The sequence below is a fragment of the Narcine bancroftii genome, chromosome 3 (genome assembly GCF_036971445.1).
Source record: "Narcine bancroftii isolate sNarBan1 chromosome 3, sNarBan1.hap1, whole genome shotgun sequence".
Classification (NCBI taxonomy): Eukaryota; Metazoa; Chordata; class Chondrichthyes; order Torpediniformes; family Narcinidae; genus Narcine; species Narcine bancroftii.
In genome coordinates this window covers 113,064,758-113,089,641 of record NC_091471.1, presented here as the reverse complement: position 1 = coordinate 113,089,641, position 24,884 = coordinate 113,064,758, and the positions used below count along the sequence as shown (strand labels likewise).

At 40.5% G+C, this 24,884-nt stretch overlaps 1 protein-coding gene across 2 annotated transcripts in view; it reads right to left on the bottom strand.

Annotated features, from left to right (window-relative positions):
• Positions 1-24,884, bottom strand: part of LOC138757492 (uncharacterized) — a 105,328-nt gene that overhangs the window by 12,262 nt on the left and 68,182 nt on the right. For both annotated transcript variants that reach the window (XM_069924935.1, XM_069924936.1), the window contains exons 3-5: positions 23,576-23,878; positions 18,676-18,810; positions 14,697-14,807 (exon numbers count right to left, since the gene is read on the bottom strand). In XM_069924935.1, the coding sequence (XP_069781036.1) occupies positions 14,697-14,807; positions 18,676-18,810; positions 23,576-23,878 (549 nt within the window). The remainder of the gene's footprint in view (positions 1-14,696; positions 14,808-18,675; positions 18,811-23,575; positions 23,879-24,884) is intronic.

Sequence of the window (24,884 nt, the reverse complement as noted above, 5' to 3'; positions counted from 1 at the left end):
CAAAGACATAAATACTGATTGCTGAACTGTGGAGAGGATTTGTGTTTGCTGAGGAAGAGGAACCTGTAATTAGATATGAAGCACCTGTCGACCTGTCCTGATCCTGACCATTTGTCCTGGTCAGGTTAGTTCAGGTTGGGTATCATTTCTGTATCAAAGCAGACCTCCATGACACTCTGCCTCCTTTGTGGTGAACTTCACCAAGGTGTACTGAAGCTATTTGCCACCTTATGAATATTGCTTGTTTTATACTGGCTCAATATAACAATTTTTTAAAAATATTCATTTATACACAGTTTTTTATATATTGCATGGTTTTGAGATGATTATACTCATCAAAGATGTTATAAATGATAACCTACTGGCATCAAATGTAACAAACATAGAGGTAAAATTATCGAAACCTCAGGAGGATAAAATTCCAAAATTGCAGGTTTCTTGAATCAAATTTAAATTGCATACAAAATATAGATGCATTTAAAAATTATTTTCAATCTTCACTGAAACCTTTTCTTGGAATTGATACGTCATTAAATGTGAATAGCTAAACTATGTCATTTGAGTTGCAATCATTTAGTGATGTTTATTTTCCAGAGCTTAAAGGGCAGATATAATTGTAAGTCTTTCTTTCTGAAAATAACAGCATACATTAAAATTGATTTGCAGTTGCACAACAGCAAATTCTTCATGTTACTCAGTCTCTCTGATTCATGAGAGATCAATGTCAAGTAAAATTGCTTCTCTTCCATTGATCAGTGTTTACACCATGGAGTTTAATCAGTTTTCAGTAGAGACTTCAATATTCTTTTCATAGAATGTGGATGTTACCAGCTAGTCTAGCAATTCCTCCCAATACTAAATGCCATGAACTTCAACTATCATCTCATTGGGCACTTTATTGTCACATGATTTACAATGGGTCCATTGTTCTGCATAGTCACTGGGAAAGGAGAGTAGTTTTTATTTTTCTGAAGCTTATTAGTGAACCAAGTTTTTACAATCAGATAGTTTTGTAGTCATCAACAGTGATGGCATCTTTTTTTCCCAGAATTATTTAGTTTCCTTAAAATCAACCCCTCCAGCTCATATCACAACTCTTAGAACCATAAAACCATAGACTATTACAGCACAGAAACAGGCCCCTTTCACCTTCTAGACTGTGCCGAACAATTTTTCTGTCTAGTCCCACTGACCTGCATCCAGTCGATAGCCCTCCATACCTCTCCCATCCATGTACCTGTCAAAATTCTTCTTAAATGTTAAAATTGAGCCAGCATCTCAATCCACACTCCCACTACTCTCTGTGTGAAGAACTTCACCCTTATGTTCCCTCTAAATTTTTTACCCTTTCTCCTTTAACCCATGTCCTCTGGTTTGTATTTCACCTACCCTCAGTGGAAAAAGTCTACCTACATTTACTCTGTCTATCCCCCTCGTAATTTTAAATACCTCTATCAAACCTCCCATCATTCTTCTATAATCTTTCCCTGTAACTCAGTTCCTGAAGTCCAGGCAACATCCTAGTAAATATTTTCTGCACTCTTCCTATCTTATTGATATCCTTCCTGTAGTTAGGTGGCCAAAACTGCACAGGATACTCCAAATTTGGTCTCGCCAATGTTTTATACAATTTTACCCTAACAGTACCTAATTGATTTACGAAGGCCAATATGATAAAAGCTCTCTCTTCCTGTAAACCCACTCTCAGGGAATTATGTATTTGAATTCCCAGATCCCTCTGTTCTACCACACTCTTCAGTGCCCTTCCATTTATCATGTATGTCCTACCTTGGTTTGTCCTTCCAAAATGCAACCCCTCACACTTGTCTGCATTAAATTCCATCTGCCATTTTTTGCTGGTCCAGATCCCTCTGCATGCTTTGTAAACCCTCTTCGCAGCTCACAAAACTTAGTGTCATCTGCAAACTTACTTATCCAATTTACCACATTATAATCCAGATCATTGATATAGATGACAAATAACAATGGTCTCACCACCGATCCCTAAGGCACCCCACTAGTCACAGGCCTCTAATCTGAGAAGTAATCATTCACCACTACTCTCTGGCTTCTCCTGTCCAGCCATTGTCAAATGCACTTTACTACTTCACCATGAATACCAGTGTCTGAACCTTCCTGACTAACCTCCAATGTGGGACCTTGTCAAAGGTCTTACTGAAGTCCATGTAGATAACATCCAGAACCTCTCCTTTGTCAACTTTCCTTGTAACCTCCTCAAAAAACTCACAAAGTCATGTTGACTATCCCTTATCAGTCCCTGGCTCTGCAAATACTTGTATATCCATTCTCTTAGAGCACCTTCTAATAATTTACCTACTACTGACATCAGGCTCATCGGCCTATAATTTCCAAGGTTACTTTTGTAGCCTTGTTTTAAACAATTAAACAACATGAGCTACCTTCCAATATTTCAGCACCACACTCATGGCTAAGAATATTTGGAATATTTCTGCCAGAGCCCCTGCAATTCCTACACTAGCCTTCCTGAAAAATCTGAGGGAATATCTTGTCAGGCCCTGAGGATTCATCCACCCATATTTGCTTTAAGACAGCAAGCACATTCTCCTCACTAATTTGTTTTGGTTCCATGGCATCACTGCTTATTTTCCTTACTTCCCTGGTCTCTGTGCAGTTTCTTGACTGATGCAAAAAATCTATTTAAGATCTTCCCCATCTTTTTTGCCTCCATACAAAGCCAACCACTCTGTTCTTTGAGGGGACCAATTTTGTACCTTACTATCCTTTTTTCTCTTAATATACTTGTAGAAACTCTTAGGATTTTCCTTCATATTGTCTGCCATAGAAACCTCATGTCTTTTTCTATCTTCCTGATTTCTTTCCTGAGGTTTTTCTTGCACTTTTTATACTCTTCAAGTACCTCATTTGCTCCATGTTGCCTATACCTGCTATACACCTCTCTCTTCTTCTGAATTAGATCCCCAATATTCTTCAAAAACCAAGGTTCTCTGTTTGTTAATTTTGCCTTCAATCCTGTACTAATTCTGTACTCTCAAAGTTTCACCTTTGAAGATCCTCTACTTACCTCACACATCCTTGCCCGAAAACAACATCCTAATCCATGCATTCTAGATCCTTTCTAATTTCCTCAAAATTGGCCTGTCTCCAATTTAGAATCTCAAACTGAGGCCCAGACCTAACCTTCTCCATAATTAACTTGAAACTAATTGGTTTTATGATCACTGGACCCAAAAATGTTCCCAAACATACTTTTGTCACCTGTCCTGATGTGTTCCCTAATAGGAGATCCAGCACTGCACTCTCTCTCATGTTGGTACCTCTATCTATTGATTTAGAAAACTTTCCTGAACACATTTGACAAACTCCAAGCCATCCAGCCCTTTTACAGTAATGGAGACTCAGTCAATGTGTTGAAAGTTAAAATCTCCTACTATCACAATCTACGTTTTCTGCAGCTGTCTGCTATCTCTACAGATTTGCTTCTCCAATTCTCATTGACTATTGGGTGGTCTTTAATACAACCACATGAGTGTGGTTATACCTTCCCTGTTCCTCAGCTCCACCAATATAACCTCAGGAGACGAAGCCTCTGGCCTGACCTGCCTGAGTACACCTATGATATTTTCCCTGATGAGCAATGCCATTCCTCATATAGTATTGCAGCTGAAACAAGGAAGCAATTTTCACTTCATCTTTTTCCTCCACCACTCCTCTAACTGCTCTGGCACTCTGGTTCCCAACCTCTGCAAATCTAGTTTAAACCCCTGAAGCAGCACAAGCAAACCTTTCTGCAAGGATATTAGTCCCCCTCCACAGTTCACATGCAAGCAGCCCTGTTGGAACAGGTCCCACCTTCCTGGAAGAGAGCCTCCTGCACCATGTCTTTAGCCACATGTTAAGCTGCATAATCCTCCTATTTCTAACCTCACTTGCATGTGGCACAGGTAGCAAACGGAGCAAACCTAGTGTCTAACTCCCTGAACACTCCTTACAGGTCCTCCTCACCCTTTCTACCTATGTCATTGGACCATGACATCTAGCTATTCACCCTCCCTCCTGAGAATGCCGTGAACTTGATATGAGATATCCCGGCCCCTGCCACCCAGGAGGCAACATACAGTACCATCCAAGATTTTCGATCCCTTCAACATAACCTCTTAACTGTCCCCCTAAATATGGAATTCCCCCTATCACTACAACTTGGCTCTTCTCCTCCCTTCCTTTCTTAGCCACAGGACCAGACTCTGTGCCAGAGACCTGATCACAGTGGCTTGTCCCTGGTAGGTTGTTTCCGCCCCCCCCCCCACCCACCCACCCACCCACCCACAACAGTTTACAAAATGGAATACTTGTAATTGAGGGAAATGGCCACATGGGTTCCTTGTACTTCCTGCCTGTTCCCTTTCCCTCCCCCACCTCCTAGATGTGATAGTATCCCTGTAACTTCTGTCTATTACCTCCCCTGCTCCCCAAATGATCCAGAGTTCATCCAACTTCAGCTCCAATTCCTTAACTTGGTTTTTCAGGAGCTGCAGCTGGATGCACTTCTCACAGATGAACTCATCAGGGATTCTGCTGGCTTCCCTGATGACCCACATTCTGCAAGAGGAGCATTCCCCTGACTTGGCTGCCATTCCCACTGTCGATGACTGGATGAACAAATGTATGATATCTAAAACCTGCCCTTACCTGTGCCTGCCTGCTGAATCCTTTTTGTTCCTCAAATAGGGTAACCCTTTCTTACTTCAACTCCTGCACCACCACCTCAGCCCCTATTCATCAAAGCCCCTATTCATCAAAGCCCCTATTCATCAAAGCCCCTATTCATCAAAGCCCCTATTCATCAAAGCCCCTATTCATCAAAGCCCCTATTCATCAAAGCCCCTATTCATCAAAGCCCCTATTCATCAAAGCCCCTATTCATCAAAGCCCCTATTCATCAAAGCCCCTATTCATCAAAGCCCCTATTCATCAAAGCCCCTATTCATCAAAGCCCCTATTCATCAAAGCCCCTATTCATCAAAGCCCCTATTCATCAAAGCCCCTATTCATCAAAGCCCCTATTCATCAAAGCCCCTATTCATCAAAGCCCCTATTCATCAAAGCCCCTATTCATCAAAGCCTTTCCACTCTGACTCAGTTCACTCTAACAATAACAGTTCCACTTCACAGACCCTCACTTTTATTGAGATGTTTGGGTCACCTGATCTTAATTGCACTTCAATTGTTGAACTTGATTTCCCAATCAGCTGTCGAACCTGATTGTACTCTATTGCCCAATCTTGTTTCTCGATCAATAGTCCATTATTGATGATGTGCTCTGAAGCATAAATTTTGTTTCCATCTCCACATATGCTACCTGACCTCCTGACTAATTTCATTTTTTATTTAAATTATCTTCAATTTTTTTCCTTTTGAATTTAAACAGTCCTGCACCCTGTCTAAGTCTATGTGAACAGTCAACATTGTGAGTTGCCTTAACCAACAAAAAATAAGAATTGTTATCAGCAAAACCAAAGGAGATAAATGAAACTTTTATAAAGTTTTGTAAAGAGCTGAATAAATCAGAATCAGAGGGAGATTCCATTAAAATAGATGATTTCTTTCACTTTGGAATTACCAAATGTGGATCAGGATGAATGAGAGAGACTGAGTGCTCCCTTCTCTAGAAAGGAGATTGAGAATGCTTTGGGCTCATTCCAGACCAACAAATCACCAGGGGAAGGTGGGTTCCCTGCCAAATTTTATAAAGAGTTTAAAGATTTCTTAATGCCCCTTCTTATGAAGGTGGTGGATCAGGCGGTGGAGATGCATATCCTCCTGGAGTCTTTCTCAACAACAATTATTATGGTGATCCAAAAAACTGGAAGATTATGGCAAGATTTCTGGGTACCTAGATAAAAGTGAAATCATGCCCTTGACAAAGGGGGATTACAGACAGTAACAACAAGGGAACCAGTTTAAACAGCCACAAGAGAAATTAAATATTTGGGAATAACAGTAGATAAGGATTTGAGTAATTTATATAAACTCAATCTTCCTTTGCTCCGGAAGATTGAGGAGAATTTGGATTGATGTAAAACTCTGCCCAAAACTTTGGTGATCAGAGTTAACTGTGTTACAATGAAGGTGATACCAAAACTGCAATATCTATTTCAGTTGTTACCCATTCCATTGCTCCAAGGCTTCTTTAAGATGCTCAACGGATGTGTCATAAAGTTCCTGTAGAAAAGTAAAGTGGCTAGAATCTCCATGGAAAAATTGACTTGGGATTACAAACTGGGGTGTTCAAAATTGCCTGATTTCAAACAATATTATTGACCGGCCCAGACGAGTTTATTTTTGAGGGAGGGCCCCCCTTCCTGGGTACAAATGTGATAGGTGAAAAGATAGCAGAAGAGTCTATATATAAATGGGACACTAAATTAATTTCAAAGAAAATGGATAACTCCACACTAAAACATGTATTTCAGACATACCAAAGAATAAATCAAAGTATTGGATTGAAGATGGCGATATCTCCCAAAACGCTCTTGACCCAGAACAACTTAATATCCATGACTCTGGACAATAAGGTCCGAGACACCTCGGGCCAGAAAGGGATCAGGTGTATCAAGGATTGTTACAAGCAAGGGAAGCTCATGTCATTCAAGCAAATGAGGAACAAATATGATTTGTGTAATAGAACATTCTTCTGCTCTCTGCAACTAAGATCTTTTTTTAAGGGACAAACTGGGACTATCTATGACCTTGGTCATGAGTAGTGACATGGAGATTCTAATTCAAAGGGGAAATATACATAAGTTTATCTCTATAATGTATTTCATATTCCAAAGTGAGGGCCTGAAGTTGGGCTTACACAGGATGAGGGAAAGGTGGGATTCAGACTTGGACACAACAATCCACGACCAGTGATGATCAGACCTGTGTCTGGACAACATGATAGCTGTTATTAATGCCAAGAACAGGTTAGTGCAATATAATTTCCTGCAACAACGATACCTTACACCACAAAGATTACATAAATCTAAATCAGAAATTTCAGAAATGTGCTTCATATGTAGTGTGGAGATTGGAACCTTTATCCATTTAAGCCGGTTGTGCACAAAGTTGAGATCCTTCTAGGAGAACCTGGGATACATTCTGAAAAAAATTACAAAGGTGGATTTTCCACAAGATCCAGAATTGTACCTTCTGGGAAATATTATGACCATGTGTTTTAGACTGTCCAAGAACCAAATTCTATTTGTGAAGGTCTCCTTGTCAGTAGCCATGAAATGTATAGTGGTCATGTGGAAATATTACACAATGGAATATGGAAATGGGGAGTTGTTTTGCCCTGGAGAAAATCATGTACAATTTAAGAAGAAAATGTGATACATTTGTTAGAGTGTGGCAACCCTATCTGAAATACATGGGTACTCAGATATAATTTCACCCCTTTGGAACAAAAGAAATGAAACAATCCGTCCCAGCAGGATCATAGAGGTGGGACGTGGTGCACATGATGTGCAATCCGTCCCTTACCCCTTTTAATATAAATATCTGGGGGGGGGTTTCAGTTTTTTCTTTAGTTTTTCGCAAGGGTCGTTGACCTCACCGGTATTTGTGTTTTTTGGATTTGTATAATTTATACAACTTTATTCTCGGTTGTACTGGGGCATAGGTTGGGGGGAGGGAAGGGGGGAAGGAAGGGGGGAGGGGAAAAATGGACTCTGAATGTTATACATAAAAGTTGAAAGGAAGTGTATTTTTGTCTGAATCTATGTCTTTGAAAATCAAAAATCAAATACTTTTTAAAAAATTATTGTTATCAGTACCGAGTCTAAACTAGGATGTTACGGCAATAGTATCACATCAGATATAGTATAGAAGAAAAGTATTTAAACAATAGAACAAAAGAAATTTTAATTTTAATTATAATTAAAAAGAATGAGACCCCTAATTTCAACAACTGAGAGGTTTTTTTGGAGAAGTTAAAAACATTGTACTAGGGAAGAGTTTCAAATACAATTGGCTCAGAAGATAAATAAATATATAAAATAGGAATTTGGTAAGTTGAGATGCTGACCTGCTATTGAATAGTATTTATAAGATCTATTTTATTTCATTTCCAATCAACCTATTTATAAGTTTCTGCTATAAGAGCCATGGGAGAAATTCTTGAGGGTTCAGTTTGTATTAAATATGTTTTATGCAACTTCTTTTTTGAATATTTTATTTTGATTTTCTAAGACTTGCACAAATCCAGAACAATACGATCTTACTCAGCAATGATATATTACATTCAGAGCCCTTTCCTCCACTGCGCCCCCCCACCTGCCCATCCCCTCCCTTCCTTCCCATACATTAATTTCACAAAGAAAAGATTATTTTTATGCAACTTCTTGAAGCAGTCAGCAAAATGAACATAATCGTTTTCTTCGTGGCCATATGTGTTTAAAATTTGTAATTGAATTCATAAGTAGGAATTGGTACCAATTGTGAGATATAATTTGAATGTTCACAAAATAACATTCTCAAATTAATTTTAGTGCCACATTAATTTTTTAACTGAATTCTCACATGGAATCCTGTGTTAATGCCCCATTAAGGGGCAGCACAGTTGGCGTAGTGGTTAACGCAATGCCTTTACTGCACCAGCGATCAGAACCTGGGTTCAAACCCCTTGCTGTCTGTAAGGACCCCAAAACCCAGCAGCGATAGATATGCACCACGAAAAAGGGTTACTTAAACAAAAGTTGCCTTTAATTATCTTTGAACATGAAAATAGAATCAAACTTTAACCTATCTCTATTGAATCACTTAACCTTCTTAACCCCCTTCTAATTCTAAGTGCACGTGTGTGTAATGTGTGTGTAAGTTCAGCAAAGTTCTTTGGTTCACAGTCCAATCTCACTGGTTACAGGCAATTTTTGTACTGTGCACAGAAGTTAGCATTAATAAAGTTCACCAGGCTTTGGTGCTTAACAGGCAAATGGTTACCACTCAGAAGGGTTCTTGTTGGTTTTCAGAGAGAGAGTTTTCCTTGTTCCAGGTCATCCACCACTGATTCCTTTTTAATCAGCCTTCCAGTGTCTTGCTGATGAAACTTGCCCCCTTTCAGGGTTCTCCAAATGATAACCTCTTTTTTTCAGGTCACCACAGAGTTCCTTTCTGTTTCTCCTATTCCAAGGGAAACACCAGACAGCCAGTCCTCTCCTTTGACCAGGCCATCTTCCAAAGCTTGCCAGCTTGTCCCTCTGGAACCGATGTCTGTGTCTCTCCTCTCTCACTTCCTCTAACTCTCAGCAAAGCCTGGTTTTTTTCCACTCTCTGCCTGCAGAGATCACATGACCTTCCAGACAGTAAACTCTTTTTCAGAAAGCTGCCACTGCATTTGTTGCCTTTTGCAAATAAGTCCATCATGAGTCTGTGAGCACTCTGCAAAAGCTCCTGCAAAAAACTCTGTTTTAAAGTGTTTGTGTGTGACCTGCTCTAAGAAACCTTGCCCAGTTTATCACCCAAACACCTCTATATACTCTGTCACACTTTCCCCCTTGAAAGGAATTTTAACTCTTGAGTTCTCCCCATGTCTGCGTGGATTTTCCCCAGAAGCTCCTGTTTCCTCCTACTGTTGACCAGCAACAATAGAAATTCATTAAGAGACTGTTACTATTTTTTGTTAAAACAATATATTTATTAATAACTACTAATCATATAACACATTAGTTAACTTAACCCCAACTATACACAAATATGTGTGTGAGAGAGAGAGAGACAGCTTAGGCCCAATTCTGGAAAGTCATTCCAAAATTCAGTTTTAGAAATTCTGTGTTGAAATGCAGACTTTTAAACTGAACTCCAGAAGTAATCAAGAAGGAGGTTGGAGAGTCTAATTGACTGGACTGCTGAAAACTCACAAATCCTTGTTGAGTTTTTTGCTGAGAAATATCCTTTCGGACAAATGATTGTCACAACTCCCCTTTCCTTCCATACAGGAAGAGAAATGAGTGACTTCCACAATGCTTGCAAACCTAGGCAAGGGTCAAAATCCAATGCAGCAATCCTTTTGCTTTCAAAAGCCACATACGGGTCAACCAAAGTGACATTTCCTCTGGTCATGGTGGTTCAATAATTCCCCTAGCAGGGAGAATGAGTCAAATTGCCCTTTTAATACAGTCATTCCACCTCTATATTAATCAGATGGCTGGTGGTCAATAATAAAATCCTGTTTGTTTAAATGTCCCACTCACATGACTCTCTCACCACCTGGTTTTCTGGATAAACAACTATTGTTCTTTCTCTTACCCCAGAGCATCAACTTTGCTTATAGTTTGTACTTGATAGTGCCATTCAGTCTCACCACAACTGTGAATGGTTGCACACTTAAAGTGAGAGTCACACTAAATGAAACGTGAGCTCATAATAAAACATACCAGGGTGTATATTGGGTGGCATGAACTTGTGGACCAAAATGGCCTGTTACCATGCTGTATGTCTAAATTTAAATTTAAATTTAAAATAAAAGACTTGGAAATGTGTTAATATCTGCACTCATATTTTAGCATTGAAGTTTGGATCCCCACAATTGTGTTTATCAGTAAAGTCTGAGTAGTGAAGTTGCAGGAACAGGAGAATTATTTCTGGCATATTTCTCAGTAGAATTGAAAGAAAATGTGGAATCCACAGAACTATTAATTAAAATGGAAAACAAAATAATGTGGGAACATTTCACCTTTGCATTATTTTCTGAAAGGATCACTTTTTTAATGTACTTAGAAGTCAACCTGTTACTGGAAGTCTCCTCAGAGTCCCAAAAGGAAACAACAGCTGATTTTATTCTCACATTTAAGTAATAGAAAAGCTCAAGAAGTCAAGTCATTCATTCTCTAATAAATGTGATTGTGCCACACAAGCATTGAGAATGCAACAACTTTGATGAATATATTAATGTTAGTAGATCATAATGTCGAAAATGCCAAAAATTATTTTTAAAATCTTTATATTTAGAAAGCAATGTTCTTTACTTGGTTTATATATTTCCAAAAGCAGTGCAAAACATCCTTCATGAATATGGCACACACTATCCAATGCAGTGAGGTTTGTGAGGACCTACTTCTCTATTTTTCTGAACAATACAAAATAAGCATGTAAACAGGATATTGTATTTTTATGGAGAGCTGAAGAACAAATTTATTGTATACAGAGGTTCTGCATTCATTTATTCATTCACCTCTATTGCCTTAAAAAGTATGTTTTTGAAATAGATTTCTTAATTAAAATTACCTAAAATTAGAAAAAAATTGTATTCGTAATTCCTTACAATTTATTTTGTAGACATGTTCAATAAAAAGTATAACAAACTTATATAAATCAATTATCACTGATGAAAAATAATGAAAATTTTCTCTTGTAAAGTGAGAGTTACATTTGCATCTGAATACAATTAATGTTTTTAAGCATCAAATTTTGCTATCTCATTATCAAATGTAATAGTCAATCAGATCAATTTATGGAGTTATTAATCCTATATCACTTGAACAGATCCTTCAGCAATTCATCCCTGCTCATCACATTGCACATCTAAGCTCATCCCATTTGTGTGCCCATAATCGCTCGAACCCTTTCCTACACATTTGTCTATCAAACTGTCTTTTCAATATATAATGTACCCACCTCTACCTCTTTCTCTGGCAGTTCTTATAAATTTCTTCAGCCTGAGGATGGTCAATCGGTAGAATTTGTTGCCACAGACAGCTGTGGAGGCCAAGACTTTGGGTGAATTTAAAGCAGTTTGATAAGTTATTGATTACTAAGGATATGGGAAGAAGGCAGGAGAATTGGGTTGAGAGGAAAAATATGAGTGGGAAGGGAAAGTTGAGAATCATTGTTCTAGACCCAAATGTTACTGAAATATTTTGATTGAGAGAAATCTCATTGGCCCATTTCCTTTGGAGTTATGAAACCATGCACATAACGAGTCAATTAGGTACGATTAAAACAGTGGTTTTCAACCTTTTTCTTTCCACCCACATACTACCTTATGCATTCCCTTACTAACCACAGAGCATCTATGGCATAGGCAATACCTAAAGTGGTATGTGGTATCTTCTTCAGCATGATGCTGAAACAAGCCAATAAAGACCTCAACAATGAAGACGGTGTTTACATCCGGTGCCGCACGGATGGCAGTCTCTTCAATCTGAGGCGGGTGCAAGCTCACACCAAGACACAAGAGCAACTTGTCCGTGAACTACTCTTTGCAGATGATGCCGCTTTAGTTGCCCATTCAGAGCCAGCTCTCCAGCGCAAGAACGTCCTGTTTTGCGGAAACTGCCAAAATGTTTGGCCTGGAAGTCAGCCTGAAGAAAACTGAAGTCCTCCATCAGCCAGCTCTCCACCATGACCATCAGCCACCCCCCCCCCCCCACATCTCCATCGGGCACACTGAACTCAAAATGGTCAACCAGTTTACCTACCTCGGCTGCACCATTTCATCTGATGCAAGGATCAACAAAGAGATAGACAACAGACTCGCCAAGGCAAATAGCACCTTTGGAAGACTACACAAAAGAATCTGGAAAAACAACCACCTGAAGAACCACACAAAGTCCAGCGTGTACAGAGCCATTGTCATACCCATGCTCCTGTTCGGCTCCAAATCATGGGTCCTCTACCGGCATCACCTACGACTCCTAGAACACTTCCATCACGCTGTCTCCGCTCCATCCTCAACATTCATTGGAATGACTTCATCACCAACATCGAAGTACTCGAGCTGGAAGAGTCCACAAAAATCGAATCCATGCTGCTGAAGACCCAACTGCGCTGGTTGGGTTACGTCTCCAGAATGGAGGACCATCGCCTTCCCAAGATCGTGTTCTATGGCGAGCTCTCCACTGGCCACCGAGACAGAGGTACACCAAAGAAGAGATACAAGGACTGCTTAAAGAAATCTCTTGGTGCCTGCCACATTGACCACCGCCAGTGGGCTGATATTGCCTCCAACCGTGCATCTTGGCGCCTCACAGTTCAGTGGGCAGCAACCTCCTTTGAAGAAGGATGCAGAGCCCAGTTCACTGACAAAAGACAAAGGAGGAAAAACCCAACACCCAACCCCAACTAACCAATTTTCCCTTGCAACCGCTGCAACCGTGCCTGCCTGTCCCGCATCGGACTTGTCAGTCACCAATGAGCCTGCAGCAGACGTGGGCATACCCCTCCATAAATCTTCATCCGCGAAGCCAAGCCAAAGAATGTGAGTGGAAAGAAAAAGATTGAGAACCACTAAGCTAAGGCAAAACATTATAGAGATTAATAACATCATGAGGGGCATAGATAAGGTCAATTGTCATGGCCTTTTCCATAGAGTAGGTGATCTAAAATAGGAGGTCTTAGATTTAAAATGAGAGGGGAAAGATTTAAAGGGACTCAAGTGGTGGTTGTAAGGAACAAGCTGCCAGAGGAAGTGGGAGAAATGGGACAGTTGCAATGCTAAAGGGCATTTAAACAGATACATGTACATGTTTAGGAAATGTTTAGAGGGATGTGGGGCAAATGTAGACAATTGGGTCAAGCTTACCAACATGGACAAGCTGGCCAATGGGCCTGTTTCCATGCTATAAAACTCTATCACTCTGTGATCTTATCTGTGCCACTCATGACTTGATATATCTCTATAAAGTTATGACTCAGCCTCCATGGAAAAAATATCCCAGCCACTCCTATAATTAAACCTCTCCAGTACCTGGCTACATTCTTGTGAACCTTTTTGCAACCTTTCCAGTTTAATTCAATTTTTCCTTTACCAAGATGAGCAGAGCTGCACATAGCATTTCAAATGTAGCCTTACCAACACCCTGTACACCTGCAATATCATGCTCCAACTATTGTAAGTACTGTCCAATTAAGGCAAGTGTGCCACTTGCCCTTCTTCACCTCCATTTCAGCTCGTGTCACCATTTTCAGGGAACTATGTACCTGAACCCATAGATCTTTCCATTTCGTAACACTCTCCAGGGCTCTGCTACTTACTGGTATTTGCAAGTCCTGCCCTGGTTTGACTTACTGAAGTGTAATATCTCATTCTTATCTATTACATGATCCACTGACTCATTTGATCAATAACCCATTTTAATTATCTATCTTAGATAACCTTCTTCACTGTCCATTATACCACCAATGTTAATGTCATACTCAGACATAATAACTTTGCCACCAAAATTTTCTTCCATTAGGATTAGGTTATGTTAGGTAAGGGTATGTGAGTAAATCCCACATACTGGATATCATAGCTCACAATGGGAAATGGAAATGGTATTTCTGAGAGTTAGCAATATTCTTCTGTCACTGGATTGAACTGCAATCAATGCAGGCAACATCCCACCCAATGACCTTGCTCACAACATGAAACTAAGCACTTCAGTTTTGATTATGATTTATCATCTGAAAAATATTAAAGTGCTAAGAAAATATAAAACCTCATTGTGATTTAATTGTTCTATTGTGGCTGTGGACCACTGATGTAACCCTTGCTACCCTTAACCTCATAATCCTTGATGCTGATACCAATCTGAAGCATCTGCTAATACTACTTTGATAAATGTAAAGCATGTTAAAATTAATCTTCAAATCATAATTAAGTGCAATGTAAATTAACAAAAGCTCTGTCACTGCACTTTCTGGAGAAAAGATTGATTGCAAACAGTACTGACCATGACAGGATGGATTTCTTTTGAACAGCTGGCAAGATATGATGAAAAGTAGAATAATACAAAGGGCTGGGAACAAAGCTAACCAAACAATATCAAGGACACAATTTTGCTCTGGAAATAAAAGAAAAGTATTAATAGCAAATTGTCATGTAATCTTTGACAATATTTTATCACTTTATGTTAAATAGTCAAAAGGAACATTTGATTAATCCTGTGAAAGAAATATGTTTGCAGATGAAGTCTATGTTTTAGGAAGCATAGAATTATAAAATAAAAGTTAGATTAAACCAGTGGTTCTCAACCTTTTTCTTTCTACTCACATACCACTTCAAGTAATCCCTATGCCATCGGTGCTCTGTGATTAGTAAGGGATTGTTTAAGGGGGTATGGGAGTGGAAGATTGAGAATCACTGCTCAAGACCCAATTGTTACTGAAATATTTTGCTTGAGAAAAATTGTCATTGGCCCATTTCCTTTGGAGTTATGAAACCGTGCACATAACGAGTCAATTAGGTATGATTAAAACAGTGGTTTTCAATCTTTTTCTTTCCACCCACATACCCCCTGAAGCAATCCCTTACTAATCACAGAGCACCGATGGCATAGGGAATACTTAAAGTAGTATGTGAGTGGAAATAAAAAGGATGAGAACCACTGGATTAAATTAACATACAAAACAGATAAATGGATTTTAAAATAGGCAAAAGAGATTTCATCTTTTTAATATTTCAATTTCCCCAATAAAAGTTTCTATGCTCAGAATTTGCCATACAGTCTATCTGAATTTTCATTGATTAAATTAATGAATGGAAAATCAAGTCAACAGCATAAAAGGCCTACTTGTAGTAATTTGACCTTTCTTTCAAGGACAGAACATTGTCCTTTTAATTGGGTGAAATACATCTTCAGAATTAGACTTGTTTCCTCCCTTAGGTCTGTTCTCACAGAAGACAGTGGGAGATTTCTAGCATCCTCTGATTGTCCACCATCCTCATTACACTTGTAACAGTTGAGACAGGGTCAGTCTCCTTCAAAATTCAGTTCCTCTCTTTCTACGTGTATAATATTATCCATGAGGAATCATTGACTATGTTTGGGGAGAAGGCAGCTCACACAAATAATCATAATGAAAACAAATCTTCCTCATAGATACAGATTTCACAAACTTCTACCGCCATTCAAAAGCAAAGATAAACCGCTCACTATAGGGAAAACAGATTCTTGCTCCAGTTCTTGTTTTAATAATTTACCATCAAATGTAACAATTATATGGAAGTATTATGTGCCTATGACAAAGCTAACAACAGTTCCTATTGCTCCTATCTAATAAGTAATGGAATTACCCTCATTCAGATTCTCAAGCAATTACATATGGTTGATTATTGATTATATAGACAACATCAATTTTGGATGGTAAGGTGATTGATTATACGTGTATCTCATTATAAATTGGTAAAATAGAAATATTTGTTCAAAATAAATATGTTCAATAACTTCTGTATTTTATATGTATTGTGTAGTGCAATACATTTATAATAGTCACTTTTATTCTTCCAAATTATAATTTTCCCATAAAATATTTTGAAGTACAACCATTAACTCAAATAAATACACTAATGAAATAATGTAGAAGTAGGCATATAAATGTCACAGGGTGAATATCTCTTGGCAATTTATTGCAAAGCCTGGTAAATTCAGACCCAGAAAATGTTATTTTAAATAAATTTGTCCTGAATTAAGAGACACCATATATTTTTATTCAGAAATTAGACAACAAGTTGTCATGTTAATGCAGTTCACCCAGTTTCAATTAAAAAAAAGCCTGTGAATGAAAATCAGGGGCTTACCATATGGATTGCAAAATCTGCAATATTCATTCTGGTCCCTCCATGCATAATTGGATGCCATTCCTGGGACTTTCATTTAATAACCTATTTCCCATCCCCAGGGTCTACCTTCCTCATGAGGTTCTTGGTCCAGCTACATAAGACATTGGTTAGACCTGACTTAGAATATTGTGTTCAGTTCTGGTCACCTCATTCCAGGAAAAATGTGGATGCACATTGAGAAGGTGCAGAGGAGATTTACAAGAATGCTACCTGGATTGGAGAGCATGTCTTATGAGGATAGGTTGAGTGAATTAGGTCTTTTCTCCTTGGAGCGATAGAGGATGCGGGGTAACCTGATAAAGGTGCACAAGATGATGAGAGAAATTGACTGTGTGGATAGTCAGAGGCTTTTTCACAAGGCTGAAATGACTAACATGAGGGGGCATAGTTAAAGGTGCTTGGGAATAAGTACAGGGGGGATGAAAGAGGTTTTTTACACAGAGTGGTGAGTATATGGAATGTGCTGCCTGTAATGGTGTTGGAGGCAGGTACAATAAGATCTTTTACATGGACCTGAGCAAAATAGAAGATTATGCATTAGGGAAATTCTAGGCAGTGGTTAGAATTTCATAGGCTATTAGGTTGGCACAACACAGAGGCTGAAGTGCCTGTACTGTGCTGTAAATTTCTATGTTCTATGACATTGTCAAGATTTTCAATTGTATTCACTTTGTGAAGTGTCAGATTTTAAAGCTGAAACATCATAATTATATACAAGGAAGGTAAAACATAAGCTGTGAGCTGACAAACATTTCAGTCATTGCATAATACAGACTACCTGTTGGGGCTTGTTTTAGGCAATCTAGCTATTCCCAATTGATACAGTCAGATGCAATCTGAGATGGAGGTACCAACGCTCAGTACAAGAAAAGCCCTAAAGAATTGTTAACTTGCCCTGTGACATCACGGGCACCAGACCACTCCATTGATGACATCTACAAGAGGTGGTGTCTTAAGAAAGCAGCCTCTATCCTCAAGGACCCCCACCACCAGGCTACCATTGGGAAAAAGGTACAGAAGCCTGAAGATGAGCACTCAGACCACCTTACTTTGACTTTTCATGCATTACTTTTATTTATTTTTGTAATCCACGACTATTTGCACTGCAATGTTCATGGCAATCAATTCTGATTCAGAAGTGTAAAAACAGCTAGCAATAAATTTCTAGGAAGATAAAATTTCACTTTCAACACTAATTGCAGAATCCCAGGCAGAATTGCATTGCTCACGTCCCTGCAGGTCACTTTGGGCCATCAGTTCATGCCTTCCAGTAACAGGAAAACAGGAATGTCCTAAATAATAATTATGTTGAGGTACAAAACTGCCAAGGAACAAAAATTTCACTCTAAAGCTACAAGGAACAAAAATTTCACTCTAAAGCTACAAGGAACAAAAATTTCACTCTAAAGCTACAAGGAACAAAAATTTCACTCTAAAGCTACAAGGAACAAAAATTTCACTCTAAAGCTACAAGGAACAAAAATTTCACTCTAAAGCTACAAGGAACAAAAATTTCACTCTAAAGCTACAAGGAACAAAAATTTCACTCTAAAGCTACAAGGAACAAAAATTTCACTCTAAAGCTACAAGGAACAAAAATTTCACTCTAAAGCTACAAGGAACAAAAATTTCACTCTAAAGCTACAAGGAACAAAAATTTCACTCTAAAGCTACAAGGAACAAAAATTTCACTCTAAAGCTACATGTGTACGGGTGTCAGCAACTAAATATAAGAAAACTAATTTATTCTTGTTCTGAAGATTATTTTTATGCTAATTTTAATAATTAAACTGCACAGTCAAATCTTATAATCATATACAATCTACCTATGTTATAAATAGTAGGGATGTCTGATGCAGAACAAATGTTATTGATTGTAATCTAATTTCAGGAACGGATTCTTTGCTTTATTTTTATGCTTACTACAACCTCTTGTGCATCCAGTAAGACCAATAAATCTTCAGGACTTTACATGAAATCCACTCTCAGCATTCTTTATATTACTTGTGAACATGATATAAGGACAAGTCTGATGACCAATTGCAAATAATCTCTTATGATCTTCATCAGATACAACTTGATGTACTGACCTTGATTTTCAGTAGCAGATCTCTGAAGCTTGAAATGTGTAAAGCAATTAGTACTTCGCATTCTTTCTGGGGAATGGATGCTCCAAGCAACATGAATATCTTCTGGTAAAGGTTCTGCCATCTCAGTGTTCATATCTAAAATGGATATATTCTAATTAGTTGCAACTTCAAAGTGAAATAAATGCATTTGATTTGTCAAATTGTGAATAATCACCATTTTGTTTCTCTGTCACTACTGGATCTGTCGCAGACATTGGTGACTGTGATTGGCATCATTATCTCAGATCTGTAACAATTACAATGACTGAAGGTGGACCTCAGTCTTTCTCATACATTAAGTTCCTGTGTATCTAGTTAACAAGGAGATAATAATACGAGAGCTGAACAAAATCATCTGGTTCTTGGAGTACGTCAGAGTTAAAATTTGGCATAATCTATTCAATGACATCTCTATAGACTTTAGAAAATCAATCAAAGTCCTAGAGTACAATATAATATGTCACTTGCAACAGTGTGCCAATATAGTCCAATCTCCAAGAACTAGTTGGTGTTAAGACATCACAGCCTCCTGTAGTCAATATGGAATGGTGAAACACATGAATATGGGAAGTAGGACATTAAGCCCCTTATGCCTGCTCTGCCATTTAATGATAACATAACTAATCTTTCACATCAGCATCAGTAACCTCATATCCAATAATTCCCCTAATATCTACATGTTGGGCGCTATCGGTAGCCCAATAATGATGCAGACAGAAGACTGAGGGGAACGATAGGATTTATTAAGCAAGAGACTGCTGCCCCGGGTCTAGGCTAGGAAAATGAGCGGGAAGGAGAGGGGACTCGACTTTTATGGCCAGGGGTCACATGGGAAGGATCAAGGAAGGAGGGCGGGCCAGCCAGTATATACTGCCGTATCACCACATTTATCCCCCCCCCCTTTTTAAAAAAGAACCCACCGGCAATAAACAAAACCCAGAAGCAATACAACAGCAGAAACAATAACACTTAACAATCAACAAAATTGGCCGAAGAAGTCGACGCACCCCCCCCCCACCCCTCCCCACCCCGGCTAGAGGTTGAGCCGCACAGGTGGCCTCCTCTCTCTGCCAGACCACTGGGGAACTGGCGTTGCAGTAAGGCGCTCCTCCGAAAAGGGGGCCGACGGAGGAGTATCCGCTGCCGGAACTGTGGGGGTTGGGGTGCTGGCGGTGGACTCCTGAAGTGCTGGGAGGTCCTCCTTAGCTGCAGGAGGGGTAGGAGCCTGGACATCTGGCTGCAGGTTGGGCAGCTCGGACTCCCGGGCTGTGCTTGGGTGTGGCACCATCGAGTCCGCGGCGTGGTCAGCAGCTGGCAAGGCAGTCTCGGGGTCTCCGGCCCTTGCCAGGTCTCATAAGGGCACCGTGTTCTCGTGGCAAATGCATACTGGGGGTTGGCATGAATGAGGTGTACCGCTTCAACCAGTGGATCCATCTTATGGCCTCTGACGTGCTTCCGAAGGAGAATCGGCCCTGGGGATGTCAGCCAGGGAGGGATGGAAGAACCATTCGCCGACCTCCTAGGGAAAGCAAAGAGGTGTCCATGCGGGGTGGTGTTAGTTGCGGTGCAGAGTAACGACCAAATAGCGTGGAGGGCTTCTAGCAAAATGACCTGCCAGTGGGACACTGGTAAATATTTGGGCCTGAGGGCTGGGAGCACTGCCTTCCAGACGGTGCTGCTCTCCCTTTCCACCTGGCCATTGCCTCTAGGGTTACAGCTGGTGGTCCTGCTGGTGGCTATGCCTCTGGTCATACTGACCCAGCTCCTCACTCATGAACGAGGTCCCCTGGTCACTATTAATATATTCGGGGTACCAAACGCAGTGAAGATACTGCTCAGGGCCTTGATGATTGTGGTTGAGGTCATATCCAGGCAGGGAGTTGCAAAGGGGAACTTGGAAAATTCGTCCACCACTGTAAGGAAGTAGGTGTTTCTATTTGTGGTTGGGAGGGAGCCCTTGAAATTGACTCTGAGTCGTTCGAAAGGGTGGGTGGCCTTGATGAGGTGTGCCTTCTGTGGCTGGTAAAACTGAGACTTACACTCGGTGCAGATTTCGCAGCGTCTGGTCGTGGACCGGACATCTTCAACAGAGTAGGGGAGGTTCCTTGACCTAATAAAGTGATAGAGCCTTGTGACTCTGGGGTGGCACAGATGCTGTGCAGGACCTGGAGACGGTTGAGATGCGCACTGGCACATGTCCCTCAGGATAGGGCATCCGGGGTTCATTGAGCTTACCCGGACGGTACAAGATGTCATAATTGTAGGTGGATAACTCAATCCTCCACCTCAGAATCTTGTCGTTCTTGATTTTACCCCGTTGTTTGGCACTGAACATGAAGGCCACTGCCCCCGATCAGTCTTTTTTTTTTAACCACTTACAGCACAGAACAGGCCAGTACAGCCCTACTAGTCCATGCCGTAGCAAATCCCCACCCTCCTAGTCCAGCACCCGGTCCATACCCCTCTAGTCCCCTCCTATCCATGTAACGATCCAGTCTTTCCTTAAATGTAGCCAATGATCCCGCCTCGACCACGTCTGCCGGAAGCTCATTCCACATCCACACCACCCTCTGCGTAAAGAAATTTCCCCTTATGTTCCCCTTATAATTTTCCCCCTTCAATCTTAAACCATGTCCTCTAGTTTGAATCTCCCCCTTTCTTAATTGAAAAAGCCTATCCACATTTACTCTGTCTGTCCCTTTTAAAATCTTAAACACCTCTATCAAGTCCCCTCTCAATCTTCTACACTCCAGAGAAAAAAGCCCCAGTCTTCACAACCTTTCCCTGTAACTCAGACCCTGAAATCCTGTCAACATTCTCGTGAACCTTCTCTGCACTCTCTCTATTTTAGGGTAAATCTCTTACCGGCTAGGTAGTACTGCCAGTGGCACACTGCCTCAACGATTGCCTGCGCCTCCTTCTCAATGTTGGAGTGCCGGAGTTTGGGGCCGTGAAGAGTACAGGAAAAAATTACTACCAGCTTGCCTGCCTGGTTTAATGTGGCGGCTAGCATGAAATCGGAGGCATTGCTTTCCTCCTGGAAGGGGACGGACTCATCCACGGCATGCATCGTGGCCTTAGCAATATCTCCAAGGATTTGATTAAAAGCAGCTTGGGCCTCTGCCGATAGTGGAAACATGGTTGACTGAATTAGAGGATGGGCCTTATCGCTATCAAAAAGGCAGTTAATTTTATCTCCATTCACCTCGATCTGCATCAATGAGTTCGAGATCAGGTGAGGACTGGCTTGATTTATAGTGTCACTGAAATGAGAGTGGCATTTCTTCATCATCGTTGTCGGTGGGGAGGCCCACCCAAGATGGCGACCTCCATGTTGACCACACAGCATCGGATGAAGAAGCCAGAAGTGGCGTCGAGGCGGCTGGAAGTGACATCACTAGTGCGGTAGGCCGAGGTACCGAGGCTGGGAGCAATGGCTGGTAAGATGGCGCTCCCTCACCGTGCACGTGGTCAGCGCTGGAAGTTCTTCAAGAACACATGCTGCACTGCTTGCTAGCTGCGATCGGGACCTACAGACCCTTTGATAGTGGCCCCTCTTACCACAGCCCGAGCTCATGGGGCAGAGGCACCTCGAGTGCCTGGCCTGCCCACAGAAGTTGCACCTCAACGATGCAGTCAGTATGATCGCAGCCACGGTCAGGTCGCTGATGCCCGATGCTGAGTCCCAGGGCGATGGCCCTCATGGTGGAATGGTTGGCCTGCTTCTGCCTGCGATCGACACTGCCTGGCACTGGGCCGAGTTCAGAGTTCTGACCAGTTCAATGGCCTTTTTGAGTGGGAGCAGGTCCTCCTCAAGGAGTCTTTGCTGGATGTAATCCGACCTCAACCCTGACACACAGGTGTCTCTGATCAGCTCTTCCACACACTGGTTCAGCGATATCATGCCCGGGCCCGTGAGATCCTCCAAACAGTCTTTTCCCAGTGTGACCAAAGACCGGATGAACTCTTTGGCAGACACTCCAGGCTGTTGTTTCCGGGACGCCAGGAGGTAACAGGAGTAAAATGAGTTCACCTTGGGTTTATAGAGCTCCCGCTGCTCAATCATCGCATCGGTGTAGGTCGCACTGCCTAAGATGGTCAGGTAGACCTTCTGGCCGACTTGCGCTTGAAAGATCTTGAGCTTCTTCTTGTCCGAGTCAACCACCTCCACAGCGATGTCAAGGAAATTATTGAAACAGTTCACCCACTGCTCAAAGAGTACCAATGCAAGTGGGACTTGGGGGTCTACTTCCAGCCTTTCGGGGTGCAGCAATTTCTCCATAACCGGAGAGTTCTAAAGTCTTGCTTAATAAATTGTTGGGCGCTATCAGGAGCCCCAATAATGATGCAGACAGAAGACTAAGGGGAACAATAGGCTTTATTAAGCAAGAGACTGCTGGCCTGGGTCTAGGCTAGGAAAATGAGTAGGAAGGAAAGGGGACTCGACCTTTATGGCCAGGGGTCACATGGGAAGGTTCAAGGGAGGAGTTAAGGTAAGGAGACCGCCTGGAGGGCGGGCCAGCCAGTACATACAGCCATATCACCGCACTATACTTTATTGATCCCTCCCTTGAGGGGACTAAACCTGCACAGCCTTTTGGGTAGAAACTTCTCATATCAAGTTCAAATTTATTATCATCTGGCTGTATATATACAACCAGATGAAACAACATTTCTCCAGACCACTGTGCACACAATACACAGCACATAATTATCATATATATATATATATATATATATATAATTTAAAATAAATATATACAAATATTTTGGGATGATTAACTCGGTTACAGAATATTCTTCATCAATCTTACAGTCTGCAGGAAAAAGCTATTTCCCAGTGTGGCAGTTTCCAGCTTACCTTGATTGGAAAATGAGAAATAATTAGTTGTGTTTTTGTAACATAGCTTGTGTACAGTATCCCTCATTACTGCATTGCTGCAGTACTTTTTAATACATGGACCATTGCTCTCATCAGTCAGATTTCCTACAGTGGAGTTGTGGAATTGAATATCCATGTAACATTTTGTTGTTTTCATTCCACTTGCTGAACTGTAGCTCCAGGTAGCATTAATTCTATGAGTGAAGGGAAACAGTTGTATCCTCAGTCCATTGATCCCAATAATTTTGCTTCCATCTGTTAAAGATATTATCATTTTCGATACTGTGTTGAAACAAATATGTTGAAAATAAGGCACCATTTTGAGGAATTTCGCAGTGATTATGACATATAACACAGGAAAATTAAAGTGTTTTATTTTACTGATATTGTAATTTAATTCATCATGGGCACTTCATAAATGATAATCGTGTTTAACAATGTAAATTCAGTAAAAATTGTTTTGGCAAAAATAGCAAAATGCATTGATTATTTGAATAAAGCTATATCTTGGACATTATTTGGAAGAGTTCTACAAAATTCCTTTCTGGATTTTTTTTGTTTTCATTATCATAAGGCAATATAAAATAACACACATTTTGTTGATTATTACAGGTTATATAAACTTCTTGGCTTATGTAAGCAGGAGATGGAAATCATTATATAACATAGAACAGTACAACATAATACAGGTCATCCGGCCATTATGTCAGCCTATGCCAACCTATATAAACTGATTCCACATCCATCAAACATTCCCTCCCTCATATCCCATCCGGAAATTGAATTGCATATGAATTTACAAAACTGGTGAAGTAGGTAAACTATTCACTTGAATAAAAGAACATTTGGTATCATTTATATAGATCAGCCATTCTCAACCTCTTTCTGCTTTGGCCCACTTAGGACTTTGCTGAAAGTTTATCGACTCCTTAGGACTTTGCTGAAAGTTTATCGACTCCTTAGGACTTTGCTGAAAGTTCATCGACTCCTTAGGACTTTGCTGAAAGTTTATCGACTCCTTAGGACTTTGCTGAAAGTTTATCGACTCCTTAGGACTTTGCTGAAAGTTTATCGACTCCTTTGTTGTGAAGCAGTCAAGTTTAGTTGGTTTCTTCTGTACTTCTCTCCTACCAACTACATAAAAAACATTAAAAATATTTTATGATTTCAGTCCATGCCCCCCCCTGCCTTAAATGTGCTGTGGCCCCTGGTGGGGGGAGGGGGCATGTGACTAAGGAGTTGATAATGGCTGATATAGATTATTTTAATAATGTGACTTTTTACAATC